The 20627-nt window shown below is 28.0% G+C and overlaps 3 protein-coding genes and 1 pseudogene across 4 annotated transcripts; 1 reads left to right on the top strand and 3 right to left on the bottom strand.

Moving 5' to 3' along the window:
• Nucleotides 1-1606: 1606 nt before the first annotated feature.
• On the bottom strand, nt 1607-4781 carry LOC109792745 (uncharacterized; annotated as a pseudogene). Its single transcript, XR_014429581.1, has 2 exons — nt 4487-4781; nt 1607-3917 (listed from the first exon to the last, which is right to left on the bottom strand). The product of XR_014429581.1 is annotated as an uncharacterized LOC109792745 (transcript).
• A 5511-nt stretch (nt 4782-10292) lies between these two features.
• Nucleotides 10293-13673, bottom strand: LOC109792755 (GDSL esterase/lipase At4g10955). The gene is made up of 2 exons (XM_020352188.3): nt 13302-13673; nt 10293-11492 (listed from the first exon to the last, which is right to left on the bottom strand). Exons 1-2 carry the CDS (start codon nt 13406-13408, stop codon nt 10508-10510), a joined length of 1092 nt encoding a protein of 363 aa, XP_020207777.1. The 5' UTR covers nt 13409-13673; the 3' UTR covers nt 10293-10507.
• On the bottom strand, nt 13000-20558 carry LOC109819197 (cytochrome b561 domain-containing protein At4g18260). Its single transcript, XM_020384833.3, has 4 exons — nt 18119-20558; nt 17805-17966; nt 17060-17208; nt 13000-16827 (listed from the first exon to the last, which is right to left on the bottom strand). The coding sequence occupies exons 1-4, from the start codon at nt 18254-18256 to the stop codon at nt 16590-16592; spliced, it is 687 nt and encodes a 228-aa protein (XP_020240422.1). The 5' UTR covers nt 18257-20558; the 3' UTR covers nt 13000-16589.
• LOC109819204 (myosin-G heavy chain-like protein) lies at nt 14249-16187 on the top strand. The gene is made up of 3 exons (XM_020384846.3): nt 14249-14526; nt 14955-15026; nt 15821-16187. The coding sequence occupies exons 1-3, from the start codon at nt 14328-14330 to the stop codon at nt 16114-16116; spliced, it is 567 nt and encodes a 188-aa protein (XP_020240435.1). The 5' UTR covers nt 14249-14327; the 3' UTR covers nt 16117-16187.
• Nucleotides 20559-20627: the final 69 nt, after the last annotated feature.

The following is a 20627-nucleotide window of genomic DNA, read 5'->3' on the forward strand; positions in this document are numbered from 1 at the left end:
ACACACATACATATATGAGGAATGATCCATTTATTTTAAGAATAAGTTTACTTAGAGTTATTTTACTTAATAATTCATGTTTTATATCAAATTTTAAGACCCCACTATTTAATGAAAAGTCCTTAATGGATAAATCAAGTCTCCAATTTTTTTTTTAAATTGAAAATTATTTGATAGTGTTTCTTTAATTCAAATCAACGTATAAAATATTTTTATGATTATTTGTCAATTTGAATTAAAGAAACAGAGTATCAAATTATTTTTAATATTTTTAAAAATTTGTAGACTTGATATATGTATTAAGAACTGTTAATTTAATGATTGAATTGTTAAAATTTGATGTAAAACATGAATTATTGAATGAAGTAAATTTAAATAAACTTCCTCTTGTAGTAAGTAGATCCCTCTTATATATGTGTGAGAGAGAGAGGAGGGATCCACTTACTCTAAGAGTAAGTATACCTAAATTTACTTCACTCAATAACTCTTGTTCTACATTAAATTTGAACAAAATAACCGTTGAATGAAAAAACTTTAATGTATAGATCAAGTCGGATTTAATCTACACGTTAATAAATTTTAATTTAATAGTTAAATTGTTAAAGTTTTACATAAAACATGAGTTATTGAGTAGAATTAGTCGGGGTATACTTAATCTTGGAGTAAGAATATCTCTCCTCACTCACTCACACACACATATGTTTAAATTCAAATTGATGGATTCTTATAAAAATATTTTATACATTGAATTGAATTTATAAAACGAAATACCAAATAATTTTCATTTTTTCTTTAAATTTGGAGACTTGATCTATGCATTAAGAAATTTTAATTTAATAGTTGAATTATTGAAATTTGATGTGGAACATGAGTTATTGACTGAAATAAGTTTAAGTGGATCCCTTCTCTCTCTCTCTCTCTCTCTCTCTCTCTCTCTCTCTCTCTATATATATATATATATATATACACACACACATGAGTAGAAATCCACTTCATTCAATAATTTATGTTTTTCATCTAATTTTAATAATTCAACTGTTAAATTAAAAGTTCTTAATATACAGATTAACTTTACACATTTTTAAAAAAATTAAAAATCATGATACTTAGTTATATAAATTCAAAATTATGTATAAAATATTTTTATGATTACCCATCAATTTGAATTACTAAAACAAAGTACCAAATAATTTTTAACTTTTTAAAAAATTTATAGTCTTGATATATGCATTAAAAAAAATTATTTAACAGATGGATTATTGAAATTCAACATCAAAATGAAATATTGAGTGAAGTAAGTTTATCTACACTTACTCCACTTAATAACTCATATTTTACATCAATTTCAACGATTTAATCATTGAATTAAAAGTTCTTAATACATAGATCAAATTTTTAAATTTTAAAAAAATTAAAAACTATTTAATACTTTATTTCATTAGTTCAAATCAATATATAAAATATTTGTATAGTTATTCATCAATTTTAATTAATGAAACAAAGTATCAAGTAATTTACAATTTAAAAAAAAATTGTAAATTTAATTCATATATTAAGAATTTTTAATTTAATAAATAGATCATTAAAATTTTATGTAAAACATAAATTATTTAATTAAATAAATATAAATAAACTTATTTTTGAAGTTAGTAGACTCTACTCATAATGTAAATATATACAAGGCACTTGAATTAAAGAGGTGCTCATAATGTCACTGACAGCAATTTAATAGAGAATATTGAGACTATATCCATTCTTACTAAAAAGGCAAACATCAACACAAGACTTAAATACATGCAAATGCATGCTGCATTACTAAGATTGAAAACGAGTCATTTTGCAAACTACATAATACATATAGAGTAAATCCATTGTCAACTTGGCTTTCCCTGTGCTACTTCTGAAGGACCAATATTCTCCACGTCATCCATCTTCTCTGCTGGGCCATTACTCTTGTGAGCATACAGTTGTGAAATCCACTTGCCTACCCCATAACCAGCATCCTTCAAGCCAGATAATTGAGGTATCCAACTCTTCAAACCAGTTTCTGAATTCTTACCATTGCTTACTTGATTTTTGCAGACAAGTTCTGCCTTTTCTTCAGTATCTTTGGGACTCATGGCTGGTAAAACAGAAGTTAGATTAAACAGATGTGATACTTGAGAAGGTGTACAAGAGTATAAAGATCTAAGTTGCCTGCTGATATAATCACTGTTGTTACTATACATATTAGGAACCCATTTGCCCACAGCCAAACCAGCATTCTTCAAGCTAGATAATTGAGGTATCCAACTCTTCAATCCTACATCTGAAGCATTGTTTCTCTCATTACTAATGCTCACTTGTGTTTCACTACTAGAAGGAAGCATAGATTTAAGACTATTCCATTTCCAGACAAATTCTTCTCTTTCTCCAAGATTACTGAGACTCATGACAAGTGAAATAGAAGGTGGATTTAATAAATGTGTTACTTCCCAAGATGTATTGCTGTATAAATATCTAAGTTTCCCGCTTATGTGTTTCCTATTATGGATAACTTGCACTAGTTCTGCTTCACTTGGCCACCATTGTTTCAAGCCATGAGTTGCAAGAAATTTTTGTTTCTCCTTGGAGACAAGAAACAACATTTTCCTATTTGTTGGGTCCTTGTTCACCTTGTCAACCATATTTTCTCCTGAGCCATCATTCTTGTAAACATACAGGTAAGAAACACATTTCCCCACCCAACAGCTAGCACCCTTCAAGACAGATAGTGAAGGTATCCAACCCTTCAAACCTACACTTGATGTATTGTTCCCATCATTGCAGACTTGAGCTCTTCCAACAGATAGAGGCATAGATTTTAGTATATTCCAGACAAAACCAGTTGTTTCTATAATGTTAATGTGACTGATGGCAAGTGAAACAATATGTGGATAAAGTAAAAGTATCACATGTGAAGGTGTAGCAATGTTCAAAGACCTAAGTTGCCTGCTTATAAGTTTGCTATTATGGATATCCTGCTCAAGTTCTGCATCACTTGACCACCATTGTTTTAGGCTATGTGCCTCAAGAAATTGCTGGTTTTCCTTAGAGACAACAAACAAGTTGGCTGCATTAGGACCCACATTTTCCTTGTCAGTGATCTCCTCCTTCCATCAGTATAAAAGTAAAGGCAACTGATGTAGTCATTGCTGTTAATGTACAAATGAGGGACCCTATTTCCCACACCAAAACCAGCATCCATCATGCCTAAGAATCGATGTTTCAATCGCTTCAATCTTATACTATACGTCATGTCTCCATCATTGCTGACTTGAGCTTCACTACCTGAAAAAAGCATAGATTTAAGTCCATTCCAGACATGTTCTACCTTTTCTCCAATATATCCAATACTCATGGCTAGTGAAACAGAAGGTGGATTGAATAGGTGTGACTCCACATTAATCCCTTCTTTTGCTAGTTCCTTTCCCACTTGAAGACCAAATCCAGCCCCCAAGGAATGCCCTGCAATGCAAACATTTCTTCTTCCATGTGTATCAAAAACTGATTGTAGTGCCTTTAAAGTTACTTCAAACCTGAAAGAGCCCTTGAGGCTTTCCCAAAGAGCAAAACGGATGTCATCTTCAATATCTCTTCGCCTTGTAGGACTTTTGAGTAATGTTCCTCTGAGTGCCAAAACAGCTTTAGGTGCACCACTTGGCCTAATTGGTAGTAAGTCAGCCAATGCTGCAGATCGATCCCATTCAAATATTGCACCAAAAATGGATCCATCTCTTTCATCAATCAGTATTTTTGTGAGCTTGTACTTGAAGGGAATCCACCAACTTGGAGCAAGAGCATTTTCTTGTGTTCTGTTCTCCTGTCTATCAAGTTCAAGCAAGTAAACTGCATGCACAAGGCTTGCCATGGCAACTCGTTTATAATTTGTATCCTTCCTGCATACAACAAAATAATCGTTAGCAACATGCCATACATTACTATTAGTGCTTTTCCATCAGATATAAGATGACAAATGAAGGGTAAAGGACCCTTTGCTAGAGTTAATATCATTCTCTGGTTCACATGTCATATAATAGAAAATCCATGAACATTTCTACGTTATAAAACCAATCTTTGTTTGACAGCACAAGGCAACTAAAAGAAGATAAATATCACAGTGTTTTGGAAAGCCTGATATTCCTTGGAATCCAAAGTTCAAAGCAACCCATCTTCGGTTTATTACAATTGATAGAATAAGTTCATAAATTGAAAAATCATGCAAACCCATTTGGTAAAGTTTGCAACTTTATACTCGTGTTAGAAGTTAGAACCCATTGTGGGTACATCTTCATAACTGATCCACCAAAACTGAAACTTAAAAACAAGAAATCAGGCATGCTACCAATATTGCTGTACTAAAAAAATTCTACATCTAAGGTCAACATCAACAAGCACCAATAAAGTGTTGTGACTTGTGATGGATAATCAAATACATGAGTGAAAGACTAAATTCATGGGTACTGACCAACAAGAATTGATAAGGTCCCTCCAAGTGAGGGTTCTCAAGTTGGGAGGGCCAGATGGTTTGCCATCAAGGTGAGTTTCACGTGGAACCACCATCACAGCTATGTGCAGGATGAACAAGAGCTCAACACTAAATGTATACCATCACTAAAACTTCTTTTGCTTTTTCTGATCCTACACTCTTTGTATTATTGCATGTACAGTACACTGATGAATGTATTCATTTTTATATACATTCTTCTTAATCGGTTGTTGATTATGAGTTACTTCTTTCAATTTTCCGATAATGTTAGGTCGGAACTCCCAAGGCTTTCCTTCTTATTAGTCTTCGTTTTCCAATAAATAAAATACAACTTGAGTATCCTGATGCATAAAAAAATTATGGTTAAAATATATATTTTTTCTTTTAATTTTTAGTCCTTTTAATTTAAAATATTTTTTAAAGTTTTATATTTATCTTTTCTTTAATTTTTTAATTCTTATAATTTAAGATAAATCAAATCTTTATTCAAGTATTTTTTAAATTTTTTGAATCTTTATTATTAATTTTTTTTAAATATTGTTTATTTTATATTGACGTGGTAAAAATATTAATTTAACTAGATATTAACTTGTACGTTACATAGGATATAATATAATATATTTAAAAAAATTAAATTTATATTAAATTTTATATTTAATAAATTTGTAAATAATTTGAATTAACAAATAGAAAGAGTTTGAGAAATATAATTTTTCTTTTACTTTTCAAATACTTTATTTTATATGAAAAAATATAAATATTATCGGAATTTTTTAAAATTTTAAATGACAATTTGATGTTATTATTATTTTTTAAAATGTAGAATAATGTAACAACTAACTTAATATAAATTAAATGATTATAGATAAGTTATAATAAATGAATTTAATTAACGTAATATAATAAATTATGCATAAAATGCTTAAATCACAAATCGAATCATATAAATTGATTTGATTTTGTTATAAAAAACATGCATAATACAAATTGATATAAAATAAAATTAAAAAATAAAAATATTTTTTTTATATAATATACTAATTTGATTGTATTGTAATTCTATCTTTTAAATTATGTTTCTTTATAACCAAGCTATTTTTTATAATATTGTATGAAAAAATCATACTTTATAACATATATTAATCTAATTATATGTGTAGGTATCATACGTTGAAGCAGATGAAAAAAAAATAAAGTTTTTAGTAGTTATTTAATTAATAAAATTAATTTAGACAATTATATCATAATAAAAATGAAACAATTGTATTAAAATATATATTAAGTAAATACTATTTAAAATTTTAAGAATTAATAAAAATGTTTTTATAGTTTTTAACAATTAACTATTACATATTTATAATTGATTTGTAATTAAGAGGCCCTATTTGATTAATAGATCGATTAATAATAAATATTATACTTAATTTACTAAATAAAAATTAATCAATTATTTGAGATATATAAAACTTGATTTACTTTCATATTGATTTTGCTATTAATATGAATCGATAATTTGAGATTCAAATTAAAAGAAAATTTGGAGATATTTTGATTTTATACAACTTTATTTTAATAATTAATTTGTAATTAAAAGACTTGATTTACACAAATGTAAAAAATATTATACATAAATGATTATATTTTAAATGTAGAAAAACATAACTAATTCAATGTTAATTCAATGTTAATTTAAATGATTATACATAAATTATAATAAATAAATAAAATTAATATAAAACAATAAATATAATAAATTACGCATAAAAATACTTAAATTATAAATCAAATCATATAAATTGATTTGATTCTCTGTTATCAAAAAATTATGCAAAATATATATATATATATATATATAAAGAATAATTTTTATTAGTATTAAATTTTTTTATATAATATTTTTATTTGATTGTATTTTAGCGCTAATTTCTATAGCATTGTATAAAAGAAAAACCATACTCAAATAGATATGTTAATCTAATTAAATGTGTACGTATCATACTTTAAAACATATGAAAATAAAATTATTTGTAATAACTATTTAATTAATAAAAGTTAATTTATATAATTATGTCATAATAAAATGAAATAATTATTTTATAATATATATTGAGTAATTACTATTTAAAATTTTAATTAACAGTTATATATTTATAATTGATTTACGATTAAGAGACTCAATTTGATTAATAACTTGATTGTTAAAAAATTAACACAATAAAAATTATGTTTAAAAATAATAAATATTATACTTAATTTGATAAATAAAAATTAACTAATTGTTTGAGATATATAAATTTTGATTTACTAAATAATTTCATATAAACTTTGGTATTGATTTAAAATAGTTAATTATCATGTATAAATTTAAGAAAAATTGTAATAAATGTAAAAATGTAACAAATAACCAAACTACACCAAATGCAGAGACATTGGAAAAGGAAAGAAATAATTATAGAGAAAATGTAAAAAATGTGTTGTCATTAAAACAGGTAAAAATAGGAATCAATCACAATATCATCTACAAACATGAAATCTCTTTATTCCTTGATTCCATGGGATCGCAATACAAATTAGTGATAAAGAATGAAATTCTTAAGATAACAAAATGAAATTTCATACATTTAATGAAATTTCATTCATAATGAAGGTCAACTATTACTTCCTTTTGATATAGATATGGTTGCTACAAATATGATTTCAATGTGGTGAGGAGTCGTAGATGGCAACGAAAAGGATGTTGGTACAAGAGACAGTGTTAGGACAGACGAGCTCGAGAGAAAGAGATTGATGTCAATGGAGGTGAAGGCGGTGGAGGAGAGAGGCAACAACAATGACGGGTCTAACGTCATTGTGGAGAGTGAGAAACTCAAATTAAAAGAGAGAGAGAGAAGGGAGGAGGAGGTAGAGAGAAGTGACGACAATGACCGGATTGATGTCATTGTGGAGAGTGAGACTTTTAGGTTTTGTAACTTTTAGTTTCTATAAATAGAGACTGTGGCGGATCTTGGTAGTGACAGGGGGGAGCCACAGCTCCCCCAAACTTTTCTAAATCTTTTTTTTAATATATATATATATTCATATATATATATATATATTATATTTATATATTATTATATCATTAATTATAATAAAACTAAAAAAATTAAGTTAAAAAAAGAGAAATTCTATTATCTTTTTAACTAATAAAAAATTAATTTATAATTTTATATATATAAAAGTAATCTGGCACCCCTAAAAAAATTTTTCAAGTTCCTCCACTGAATAGAGATATAGTAGAATAAGGAAAAGATTACAAAATGACACATAAGTTTTTTCACTGAGCGTATAAGATTCATTTAAAGTGATGTGTCGATGTATTAAAGTGTAGCTCAACTTTTATATTATAAATAGATAGATAGATTTTGTGAGAGTAAAAAAATATCTTAACAATAATCATTTTAAATTATTACGAAAAAAAATAATAAACTCTTTAAATGAGAGTATAAAAAAAACACAAAAAGTCAAAAAACTTAACGCAAAGTAATTTTAACAAAATAAATTAACATAAGACATACAAAGTTAAATTAATACATTAAGAAAAATAATGTTACTAAAAAAATTAAAATTGTTAATATAAAAACTTAAAAGATTTATCTTAAATTATAGGAACTAAAAATGATTTGAAATATAAGTAAAGGGACTAAAAAAAATTATTTTAAACTACAATAACTTATAAAAACTAAAAAAATATTTTAACCAAAAATTAATCTCACATTTTTCAATGAGAATTAAAATGTGTGTTTAAAATAAAGAATATAATAATAAGACTGTTGACACATAAAAATGACTTATGTGACTTAATAAAATGGTTTAGAATTTAAATTCTTTTTGATTAGCTATAAAATAAGTTACGTAGAAAAGACAATTTCATCATATAACTTTTTAGAAGAAAAATAAAATTAAAAATTCAATCATTTTATAAAATAGCTTAGTTAATTAAATTACCTCATAAAAATTAATACCAATTGACATAAAGAATAATGATTTGTGTCCTTTAATTAAATATTTACTTGGTTTCACTAATTTTTTTTTTCTATTTTCAAAGAAAAGAGGAAATAAGATTGAAAATATATTTAATTTTAATTTTAGAAAATATTTTATATGAAAACTTTTTCAAAAATAATTAAATTTTGAAAACATTAAAATGTCATTTTCAATTGAAAACGGATGGTAATATAATAATTATTGGATTCTTTTTTCTCTTGCCAACTCTTTTCTCCTAATTTTTTTTCTTCTCAAAATGGTTCATAACCATCTTAAAACTACCTTTTTATACATATAATTGAAACTACCTTTTATTTTTTTATTTTAATCATAATTTAATGGAATTATTTTATTATTATTTTTACAATCATTTTATTTTTCTAATAATTAAACTCATTAAAAAAATTTGTTATTTCATATATATATATTTTCATTTATGTTATTTCATATATATTTTAAATTTTATATATAAAACAAGAACCTCGAGTGTTTTTAAGATTTTTCCTTCAATGAAAAGATTTATAGAAAATTTTTCAATTTCTTATTTAATTTATTTTTTTATTTTTAAAAATTATTTACAAATTAAATATTAATATTTTAAAATAAATTATCAATATATAAAAATATTTTTTTTATAAAATAAATTATTTATCATAAATCTAAAATATAATTTTGTATTTAAAAATGTTTATGTATATTAATTTTAAATAAAATTTATATATTCAAGCATAGTATATATATATATATATATATATATATATATATATCAATTCTTGTATATTAAACATGAATTTTTAATCTTGTGCGGAAATATTTTTAAGGATTTTTCTTCAAAGAAGGGATTTGTAAAGATTTTTTAAAACTTTTTATCTAATTCAATTTTTTATTTATCTTAATTATTTATGAATTAGACGTTAATATTTTTTTTAAAAAAAAAAAACTTATCAATAAATAAAAATATATATTTTTTCAATACAAATTATTTGTATACAATTATTTATTTGTAAAAGTTAAGATGTAACATTAATTATATTTATATCTATTTATTTATTATATGCAAATAATAAAATAATTTAAATAATATTAAAATTTTATTATTCAAAATTTGTTTATAAATTTTATGTTATAAACATTTTATGAATTTTTTTTGAAAATAATTAAATCAAACACATTTTCAAAATTTAAAAATTTAAAAATAAAAAATATTTTCTAAAAATAAAATGAAAATATTTTCTAAAAACAAACTTACTCTAAATTGTTCACTCTATAATTTGAATTATAATTTAATTACAAAATAAACTATATTAAAAACGAAATAATGTACTTTCACACTAGTTAGATCGAACGAGGACGTTCAACTTTAGTTCCAACTGAATATTTTAAACGTGTTATTATTAGGTTTAAAATACTAACTTAAAAGTCATATTAAGAATTTGATATATAGTATTTTAATTAAACTCTTAAAAAAATGAAACGGTACCTATATTTGAAAAGGCAACGGGGCAAATTTTATTTTTTGATTAAAATCTAAAGGATGAGTGAAGTATTTCTTTTTTAAAGGATTTTAGCTTGAAAAGTGCACAAAGAAAGCAGAAAAAGTTAGATGGTGATGCAATCAATATCCCATAAAATTCAGTAGTTGAACTTTTGAAACAATCTCATTTTTGTAGTAAAACAAAATATTTTTGCCCAAATCCACACGTACAAATGAATTCATTGATTACATGAGAAACAAACTTTAGTTACATTTTCTTAGTTGTGGTATGTAGTTTTCGATTAAAGTTAGAGTTTTACATAAATAATAAACATAAATATATATTAATGAGATTTGTATTAAATATTAATATAAAATTTACACCTTAATTAGAAAATAAACTCTTTTTGAGGATTTCGTAACCATTTTGATCGATTCTCACGATGCTTTTGACAAATATGAAATATCGTTTGTTTTATTTTAGATTACATTTCAGCACTTGCTTATGAGTTAACTTGGGAAGGAGTAACAGTGTATAAAGATCTAAGCTGTCTGCTTATGAGTTTGCTATTATAGATAACCTGCTGAAGTTCTGCATCACTTGACCACCATTGTTCAAGACCATGAGCCTCAAGAAATTTTTGTTTCTCCTTAGAGACAACAAACAACCTTGCTGCAACCTGTGCATTTGTACTTCCGACATTTACCTTTGTGCCACCACCATCATTGTAAGAGCAACATATATAGTCACCATTGTTAACATACAAATAAGGAACGAATTTTGCCACCCCCAAACCAGAACCAGATAACTGAGCCATCTTACTCTCCAATCCAACACCTGAAGTCTTGCTTCCATCATTGCTGATTTGAGCTTCACTACTTAAAGGAAGCATGGATTTAAGTCTATTCCACACAAACTCAGCCTTTTCTCCAATAGTTTTGAGACTCATGGCTAGTGAAACAGAAGGAGGATTGAACAAATGTGCCTCCACATAAGTACCTTCTTTTGCTAGTTCCTTTCCCACTTGAAGAGCAAAACCAGCCCCCAAGGAGTGCCCTGCAATGCATACATTTTTGTTTCCATATTTATCACAAATTGACTTTAGTACCTCCAAAGCAACTTTAAACCTCACAGAGCCCTTCAAGCTTTCCCAAGTGAGAAAACGGAGGTCATCTTCAATATCTCTTCTCATTGTAGGGCTTTTGAGTAATGTTCCTCTGAGTGCTAAGATAGCTCTTGGGGCACCACTTGGTCTCATTGGTATTAAGTCAGACAATGCAGCAGATCTGTCCCATTCAAGAATTGCACCAAAAATGGATCCATCTCTTTCATCAATTAGTGTTTGTTTAAGCTTGTACTTGAAGGGAATCCACCAATTTGGAGCAAGAGCATTTTCCTGTGTTCTCTTCTCCTGTCTATCAAGCTCAAGCAAGTATACTGCCTGTATAAAGCAGGCAATGACAGTTCTCTTATAACTTGCATCCTTCCTGTATAACAAAAGCATTATCAACTTTCATATATGTTGTAAAAGAATGTGAATGAAACTAAACTAAGGGTGTTTTCCTTTAGATTTGACAAATGAAGGGTAAAGGGCTCTTATTAGAGTTCATGCCAACAACAAAATTCATAAAATAAAAGATCCATAGCATAGATTGAAGGCCGTTCCAAACACCCACTAAGGCAATCCAAACAGTAGAAGTCATTTTAATTTTAAAAACATTTCCACTATCCAAATCTATGAGGAAATCTTTGATATACAACAAAAAATTGTGTTTAGAATTATGATTCATTCAAATCATAAAAATCTGAAAATTTATTTAACTAATCATAAATATTTCTAGAAATGTTTTAAAATGTTAATTGGGAATAAAAAAATTTACAGCATTAAATAAACAAATAAAAGTAACATGATATTTTTATTGTATTAAAATTTTATTTTTTATCTCAAAATAGTTAGTTGTCCACCTCCTTTTATGGAAAAAAATTTCTTGTGAAAAACTTATGGAAAAACCATTCTTAGAAGACAATATTTTCTAAAAATGTTATTTTTAAATAACAAACTAAACATGAAGAATTAACATTCTTAATGATAGATTCTTAGAAAAGTAAAAATTTTATATGTATCAAATCCTCAGAAATCATGAATTCATAAAAATCATAAATCCTAAAAATGTTTATAAATGATACTGAGAATTAAAGATTTTTAATGTATTAAATAAACAAATAAAAGTAACATGATATTTTTATCATATTATAATTTTATTTTTATGTTGAAAAGATAGTTTCTTAGAATATGAAAATATTTCCATAAAAAACATATGTAAAAACCAATTTCAGAAACAATATATTTTTAAAAATATTATATTTTTAAATAATAAATCAAATATAAAAAATTAACATTTTCAACGTTAAATTTTTAAAAAGTAAGAATTTTTCATCTAACAATTTTTCTTTAACGCCTAAATTTTTTTGGTGTAACAATCGCTCTGCAGACGCCTTTCTTTTATCCCGTAGTGTACATGTTTGGGAATAAAATATTTATGAGAAGTAGTTATTATTATTATTTTTGAAGTCTCTATCAGAAAGCTGAAAAAATATGCCTAGAGAAAACCGAGGTACAGCAAATTAAGCTAATTCATAACGCCAAGTGATCGCTGTAGAAAATAATCATAATGATAATACTAAGTTTGGATGAAAAAAAATATATATATAGATGAGGGAGAATTCACTTAAAAAATAATTAGTCAAGTTGTCTAAATTTAATGAATATTTCAAGCTAATAATATGATAATTAAAAAATTAGTTCAATCTTTATCCAAGCCAAATCCCATTAGGAAATAATCATAACGACAATACTAAATTTAAGTCCCCAAAATTCTATTCCAAATGCTTAATAATTAAGGTAACTAAGAAACTGGGTATCATGTTGAAGATTACAACGAACAAACAGATAGATATACTGAATGAACAAGTACCAAAACGATAACTTGGAAATTAAGAAAAAGGTAGTTCTTGATTGTATCATTTACATCTCGGAAATCGAAACAACCCATCTCATAGATGTGAAACCCAGTTAGTAATTTTGCTATCAGTTTCCATTTGATGATAGTTGGTAAATTCAAAAACTATGCAAACCCATTTGGTAAAGTTCACAACCACGCACACTACCAACATTGCTTGCTTTCTTTCAACACTCCAACAACGAATGTAGCAAACTTAAAAAGTTAAAAACATTTTGGCATCTGGTAAAGGGATGAAATGCAAGAATGAAAGAAGAAATTGAAATGGGTACTGACCAACTGGAAATGATAAGGTCCCTCCAATTAAGGGAAGTGAAGTTGCGAGGACCAGAGACATGAAAGGCATATGGGTGAGATTCACGAGGAACCACCTGCTTCGCCATTGTTAACGTAGTACTACGAAACAACCCAACAAGCTTAAAAGGGTCGTTGGCTTCGTAATTACATCAAACACAACATGTGCATCTTCTTAGGAAAGGTGCCCACACGCTCAATCAACGATCACTTTTCATTTCAATGCACTTTACGCGTACCTTTTATCTTTTTTTTTTTTTTCTGTATTACGCTATTTTATGGTTGGAAATAATTGAAAGAATACATGATGCTGCTGCTGCTGCCGCTACTTTATTTCATTCGAATACGAACTTATTCTCTTCATTCAAAACAAACATTGGCATTCTATTCTTTCAAATCTATTTTTATAAGTGGTTCATTTAAGAAGTAGTTAATTGACTTTATAAAATAAATCAATGTTCAAGATTATGCTTAGTATATTGCTAACTAAATACTATTAAATTCAGTTAATTATTAACTTTACTAAAACCTATTTTAAATATACATCAACTGATATAAAATCATTTTATAAATATCAGCTTTAGAAATATCAAAATAGTTTAACGAATTAATTTATTTTACATGCCAAAATGAATTAAGTTGGGCCGGGTTGAATTTCAATATCCAAACGGGTCCATTCAATCTATTCTGTTTTTTTTTTTAACCAATTGTAAATGATGTGAGATAATAAAAAAATTATAAATTTACACAAAGTGACAATAGTCTATTCTGATATAAAATAAACACAAGTGACTAAATAATAATAATTCCGTAAGTCAATGATTTTTGTAACTTGACACAGAGCCTTTATTTAGTTGAAAGAAAAGATTGTTTTTAACGGTGGCGTTTTGATGGTCCTACATAGCACTAGAATTCTCCTCTCCACAGATAATATTTGTGGCAGAGAGGTGCCGACTTTGGCCAATTAACATAGAATAAACTGAAAATGCAAAGCTGAAACCAAAATGTATGGCATTAGCGACTACTAACTCCAAACCTTTGAAGCAAAACTATATGGCCATCAATCTCACCACTGCTTCTCTTCACTCAAAGCCTTCCTTTCTGACTCACAAACAACACAACAACAACAACAATCCCATCAAATTCTACCATCCAACATGTGCTCAAACACAAGACACTGGAGTTACACAGGAAGATGCTTCTGCTGGTATAGTATATATGCCTACCCACTTTTTATTTCTTTATTCAATTCAATATATATGAGCTTCAAAGGATAACCATGAATTTTCAGGTTAGTTGTTTTTATGCATAATAAAATAATATAATTTCTACTTTCTTGGATGATTGGCCCTCCACAAATATTCAGAAAAGTGAGAAATTATGTTAGTTATATTATTTTATAATGTTTGCACCCACGTGGCTGCAAGGGAAAAAATGAATCAGAACTTCTGTTATATTTGAAATATTTGCAGGGAAGTTATGTGTTTAATTTCTCAACCATAGTTCATTTTTTATCTTACCAGTTTAATTTTCTAGAAAATAGTTCATTTTTTATCTTACCAGTTTAATTTTCTAGAAAATACTTCTAAATGTTACAATATGATATTCTCCTTCATGTCTGACTTCTGTTGTTAGGATCTTTATCTTCTTCTCGTGCACAGCTGGATCTTTTGGAGCAACTTACATCCACAAGCTCACCTAATAGTGGTATGTAAACTAATTTCTCCTTCTCTTTGAATCAATGATATGTGTAGGGGAGACAAATTAGTTGTCTTCTGTTTTTGTAATGCCATTTTATTCCTGTTAAAAGCCCCTTCTCTGTTTTGTTGTTAACTCGAGTGGTACCTTGAAATCACAAGTTACTACGCGATTATGTTGCTGCCACATCATTAAAATATCAATTAAACTATAAAAGGGCTTGCTTTTGATGTTACCTTATCCTTCCCCTTGTTACCGCATAGTATACAAGTTCATCGTAAAATTTGTGGGGTTGTTAAATGATTTGTTCGTTCAAGATAATGTTAGCAGAAGTAGTTGTATAGGAGGAATATTGTTAGCATGAACGTTTGAAGAGTGAAAATTTGGCTACTCTAAGGTGAGAAAATGTGTAAAATGAGAAATTAAGGGTGTATTTTATCCTTAATTTAAAGTGGCCTAAGATTACTAGTTATTTTGATTCAAATCAATTATGAATGCACCCTTACTTTCTCCATCAACGTATTTTCTCACTTTAGAAGAGTAAAAACCTTATATTTGGTATGATAATATGTCTATTTCTCCCCCATATTGTCCAACTTTTGAAATTCTTCCATGCCTTTCATCTCTATGTTATGAATCACTCCTGAAATCCATGTTTGTCTCAATGATTTTGTTAAACGGACAGAAATTTTGTAGTCATTTCTGTTTACAATGTCTTTCTGTTGTTCGGTTCCTCTTCTTTCATTAAATTTTGGAAAAGGATAACAAAGATTTTTGGAACATTTCTGGTTTATACTTTATAGGTTATGAAAGTGATGGTAGCTCTCCCAAACTTACAATCCGAGAGCAGCTTGCGCAGTTGGTTGGGGAAAGGGATGATGATTTCAGCATACCCCTAGGTAAAAACTTGAAGAAAGTGAGTGCAAAGTTCTTGACCATTTCACAGAAGAGAAATATCAGGAGACAAGCTTACCTAAATGAAGTGTCTCAGAGGAATGATTCAGTTTTCTTTGCAACCATAGGAGCATTTGTGATTCTTCCACCTTTTATAATACTAGGAATAGCTATATTAACTGGCTATGTACAGCTTTTTCCTTGAAATATGATATAAATAACAATACTTACTGATGTATCAATGTAATATTAATAGAATTTCTTAGCTTATTATTATGTTTCTCCTGTTTTAGTGCTAGAGAGTCTGTCTTTTCTTTTGGTTAGCAAATTCTTTATATTTTGAAATGCTTATAAACACTGGCAAACGATGTCCGCAAACATTGGGAAAAACATGATGGATACTTGGTTTGGAAAAAATATCAGAATTGATTGTTAGGAGATTACAACAAAAAAAAAGTATCTCACAGGAAGAAATGACAAACTTCTTCTCAATGACTGTGCCTTCTCTGAAAAAAAAAAAAAGAAACAACAACAACAGCAAACATTTTATCTCTGGAAAGAAATTCACATCCATCAGTGCTCTTATGTGTTTCAAATACCTGTATCCATGGAAAGGCATTGATTCATCTTTCTTAGCATGACTTGGCTTCTTGATAAGTAGGAATCAGTAGTTAGTACTTAGTTGTCCCAAATCACTCCTTGGTTTCGTATGTAGACCCATTTTTCTTGAAGAAGGTAGAAGATAACAATCAAAGATATCTGAACAGTGAAAAGTATACTCCAAGTTCTTATGCTCTTTGATGTTTTTTCTTGGTAGGATTGTAAACCAATAAATACATTCAAGACACCCAGTAATGACACTGAAGTTCCCATTACCCAGTGTGCAAAGAACCATAGACTTCTTCTTTTGGATCCCCTGTGAAGAACAAGAAAATAATTGTATACTAAATCTTTAAAGAAAATTGTAACAGTTAAATAAGCTGTCTCTCTTGAACACATGAACATAGAACATGCAAAATCTTTAAATAAATTTAAAATACAAGAAAATTGTGACTGCATTGTCTAAGTTTGGTATTTTAGCCATTGCAAAATTGCCTAATCCAACAGATTGCATATATTTTCTTAATACAAGGCAATTCATTATTCACCTTTGTGGTCGAAAGATACCAACTAGAACTTGCAGCCAGATAATACCATATAATGCCACTCCTAATCTTTGATGATTATTGTCGAAGGAGTTGTTGAAATTTTTTATGGACATGATTGCTCCGGCAGTGGCAAGAAGTACGGCAAGCTTCTGTTGAACAAAAAAACAAAAAAACAAAAAGGTGCATATAATTAATAAATGGCAAAGTTCAATTCAGGAAAGCTTTCATTAAAACCTATTTATTATTGTTAATAGTAGAGATATATTCACTTCCTGCTTTTTTTTAGCAAAAACTTAGTTAATGTTACAGCCAACAGCATAATTGCATAGTTCTGTTCACATGCTCTAATAAAATATAAGACAACTTGTAATCACCAAGAAGACTATCATAAAGCTCCTTTCTTTTCTTCAAAGCATTCATTATAGTTTTTTTCAATAAAAAAAGATGCAATACCCCTCACTTGACCTTATGTAGTGACTAACAAGTTTCAGGACTAATAAATTAACTGTGAAACTGGATTCTTGCTATTCTTATCTCCATTCAACCATCATTAGAAGTTAATCAGTGGGGCAACTGACCCTCTCAAACTAAAGTGAAACCATAAAATTAATTGTTCTTTTCCTCTACAAGTATGGGTTACCAAGTAAAGAGAAAAGAAACTAATAAAATATACAAAAAGTTAGTGATCTTGGATTTAAAATTATAATTGTAATGTAACAGGGGTTTTAGGTTTAGATACACTTACCTGCAAAACTGCATGAGCATAGAATATAATTCTAAGCCTTCTTCGATTCCCCTCTCTGTTGGACAGTCTAATGACTAGTATGCCAACAGGCATCAAGAACGCCATTGAAGCCCACAAGAGAAACCCATGTAATGTGATTTCGAACTGAAGTCTAGAACTCATCTTCATACATAAAACAACCACAAAACAAAACTTTATATTTATGAAATAGAGGATTATAATAGCAATGTAGACAAGGGTAAGAATAAACAAAATGATGTCACCAAGTTGATTGATCCAAAATAGGAAGAATACACACTGCAGGAATGGAATACCTTGATGTGATGATCTTTTTTGCTTGAATGCCTGCCTTTAGCTTTCTTGTGCTCATGAGATGCACTAACAAGGAGAAAGATGAGAAAAACAATGCTTACTTGAAAGAGGAAAGCATTGAGCTTTTGCTGAATTCCCATTCTTCCTTCTTTTGTTGAAAATATAATGATGACCAACTTAATGTCCAATGCTAGTGAAGAAAAATTGAAGGCAGAAAAACTATGACATCTGAAATGTGTTGTGCTTCTCTTCAAGCTGACCAAAGCGACTATATGTATATGTTTGTTTGAGGATTCATAACACACTTACTTTTCTTCTCAGATAGCACAACTAGACGGTTGAGTCCAAATTTGTAAAGAATGCTACCAACTTGAACCGAGAGAGAACTCATCAATACGCCGAAAATAGATAGAGTTTTAACCTTCTTAAGTATATATTTCACAATAAAGTGACTCTTTGAATATGTGTTGCATGAAAAATGATGGTTATGAAAGTGGGGTGTGGGGATATATAATGAAATGAGATTTAAAACTTTTGGTTGTGGAGTTAACTTTCACAAGCTTTTGAGATTATGGTGGAGAATGTGGAGTTTCAGAAAAAAGAAAAAAGCATGTCAGATTTCAATGGAGGGTTCTGAAAGACAAAGTGGGTCACGGAGGGTAGTCTTCCCTGGTAAACACTATCTTCTGTTTCCCACTGCTCAACACATTATTTTAACATGCTTGAACAGAACATTGAAAGTATGTGAATTAAATCAAATTCTACCAAGCTTATCTCCTTTCTTAAAAAAAAATTAGTTTTAGAAATAGCATTCTGGCTCATACAATTATATAAATCATATTCCTTTCGTGCAGCTTCGAGGTTAATATTTTTCAATAATCTTAAACGATCAATCCATCTCAAGGAAACTGTATAATAACCCTTTCTTTGTGATTACTCTAAATATTTCTCATTGTTTAAAAAAATTTAGCCAAATCTTCGACAGTGTCCCTCTAATTATTACCAGACCTGCAATTATAAGTTTTTCAGAATTTTTTCTCCTATATTTTTATTTCATGCTTGTATCTGCGTGACAATGGTAGGTCACAAAAATGATGATAGGATATGGAAAGCACGGCTGACAGTCACAATACGCATTAACCTATGTTTCACCAAAAATAATAAATAAATAAATAAATGCGTTTTGACCTATTTACCATTCCAAGTTAAAATTATATCCGCGCATGCACTGAGAATATAATAAGTAGAGAATGAGCAATTGCCTAAGGCTGATCTGTGCAACGTAGGTTAATGTCTTCTGGAACATGAAGTCTGCAAATAGTACTAATAAGATTGTTAAACAAAATGTCTTCCATAAGCACTTGAACTCATGTTAGCCATTCACCCTTGCTTATTATTGGTTTATTAATTATTACTATTACAGCCATCTTCAATTTATTATCTTTTGTAGTAAATATAAATTTGTGTTACTGCAACAGTAAAAATCCTGCAAAGCATTAATAAACATGTTTAGTTCATGGAGGAATGCTACGAAGACACTAGCAATACTCCCATGAACACACTAATATTACATAAAATTTATTGAAAAACACAATTGTGTAAGTCACATTTCTTATTGAATGATCCTCGTTCATAATATTGATCTCTAGCGTGACAATATTGATGTTGAAGTATAATCTTACCTGACATGATGTAACCTATATAAATCACATCAGTACTAAATGGAAGCATATTACAGGAATTATTTCAAAGAAAATAAAAATAAATAAATAAATAAAATGTGTATTTATAGAAAAACTAGAACCATGATTATGCCTGAAAGATGTATTAACGGATGAAAATTACAGATTTATAAAAGTTGGCCTTCTATTCGAGTCTACAGTTTTCATTACTTATAAGAAATGATGTTTGTCATTCGAATTAACAAAAACTATACTATTTTATTAAAATATAATGTTAATAATTTATTTTAATTGTTTTACTTAATGTTAACCTTTCATTATCTCATTTATCGCCTAATAAGCTACTCAAGAATAGTACGGTAATGACACCCTACTCCAATAAATAACAAAGCAGCAATTAATGAATAAGTAACAACAATGCCCTCTTCATTTTTCTTTCGAGGAATCAAGTTTACTCGCAAACAAAACTAAGGTGCATTTTTAGGTATTTTTTATGATATTCTTCAGTTTTACTTCAATAACATATGCAATTACGGTCTGCAATAGAAATGAATATAGATGTTTTTTTATAGATAAAACTAATTGAGTTAATCACCTATACACTGTCAGTATAATTTTTTTTTACACTGACAATCAATCATATCTTTTAATAGTGTCATGTCAGTTGCTTATTTGATGAAATAATAATAAAATAAGTAACTTTAAAAAATATGATTGGTTGCCAGTATAAAAAACTTTATACTAATAGTGTATAGATGATTAACTCAACCTAATTTGAATAGGAAAAAAAAAAACTCTCGCGACTCTACACGTAAGCCTTGTCCTTTAT

The sequence above is a fragment of the Cajanus cajan genome, chromosome 9, assembly GCF_000230855.2.
Source record: "Cajanus cajan strain Asha chromosome 9, NIPB_CcT2T_4, whole genome shotgun sequence".
Lineage (NCBI taxonomy): Eukaryota > Viridiplantae > Streptophyta > Magnoliopsida > Fabales > Fabaceae > Cajanus > Cajanus cajan.

Coding starts and splice junctions, on each gene's coding strand:
- LOC109792755 (XM_020352188.3), bottom strand. CDS start 13,408: ATGGCGAAGCAGGTGGTTCCTCGTGAATCTCACCCATATGCCTTTCAT. Junction 11,493..13,301: donor GACCTTATCATTTCCAGTTG/GTCAGTACCCAT, acceptor TTTGTTATACAG/GAAGGATGCAAGTTATAAGA.
- LOC109819204 (XM_020384846.3), top strand. CDS start 14,328: ATGGCATTAGCGACTACTAACTCCAAACCTTTGAAGCAAAACTATATG. Junction 14,527..14,954: donor ACAGGAAGATGCTTCTGCTG/GTATAGTATATA, acceptor TTCTGTTGTTAG/GATCTTTATCTTCTTCTCGT. Junction 15,027..15,820: donor CACAAGCTCACCTAATAGTG/GTATGTAAACTA, acceptor TATACTTTATAG/GTTATGAAAGTGATGGTAGC.
- LOC109819197 (XM_020384833.3), bottom strand. CDS start 18,256: ATGGGAATTCAGCAAAAGCTCAATGCTTTCCTCTTTCAAGTAAGCATT. Junction 17,209..17,804: donor ATGCTCATGCAGTTTTGCAG/GTAAGTGTATCT, acceptor TTTGTTCAACAG/AAGCTTGCCGTACTTCTTGC. Junction 16,828..17,059: donor GGTATCTTTCGACCACAAAG/GTGAATAATGAA, acceptor TGTTCTTCACAG/GGGATCCAAAAGAAGAAGTC.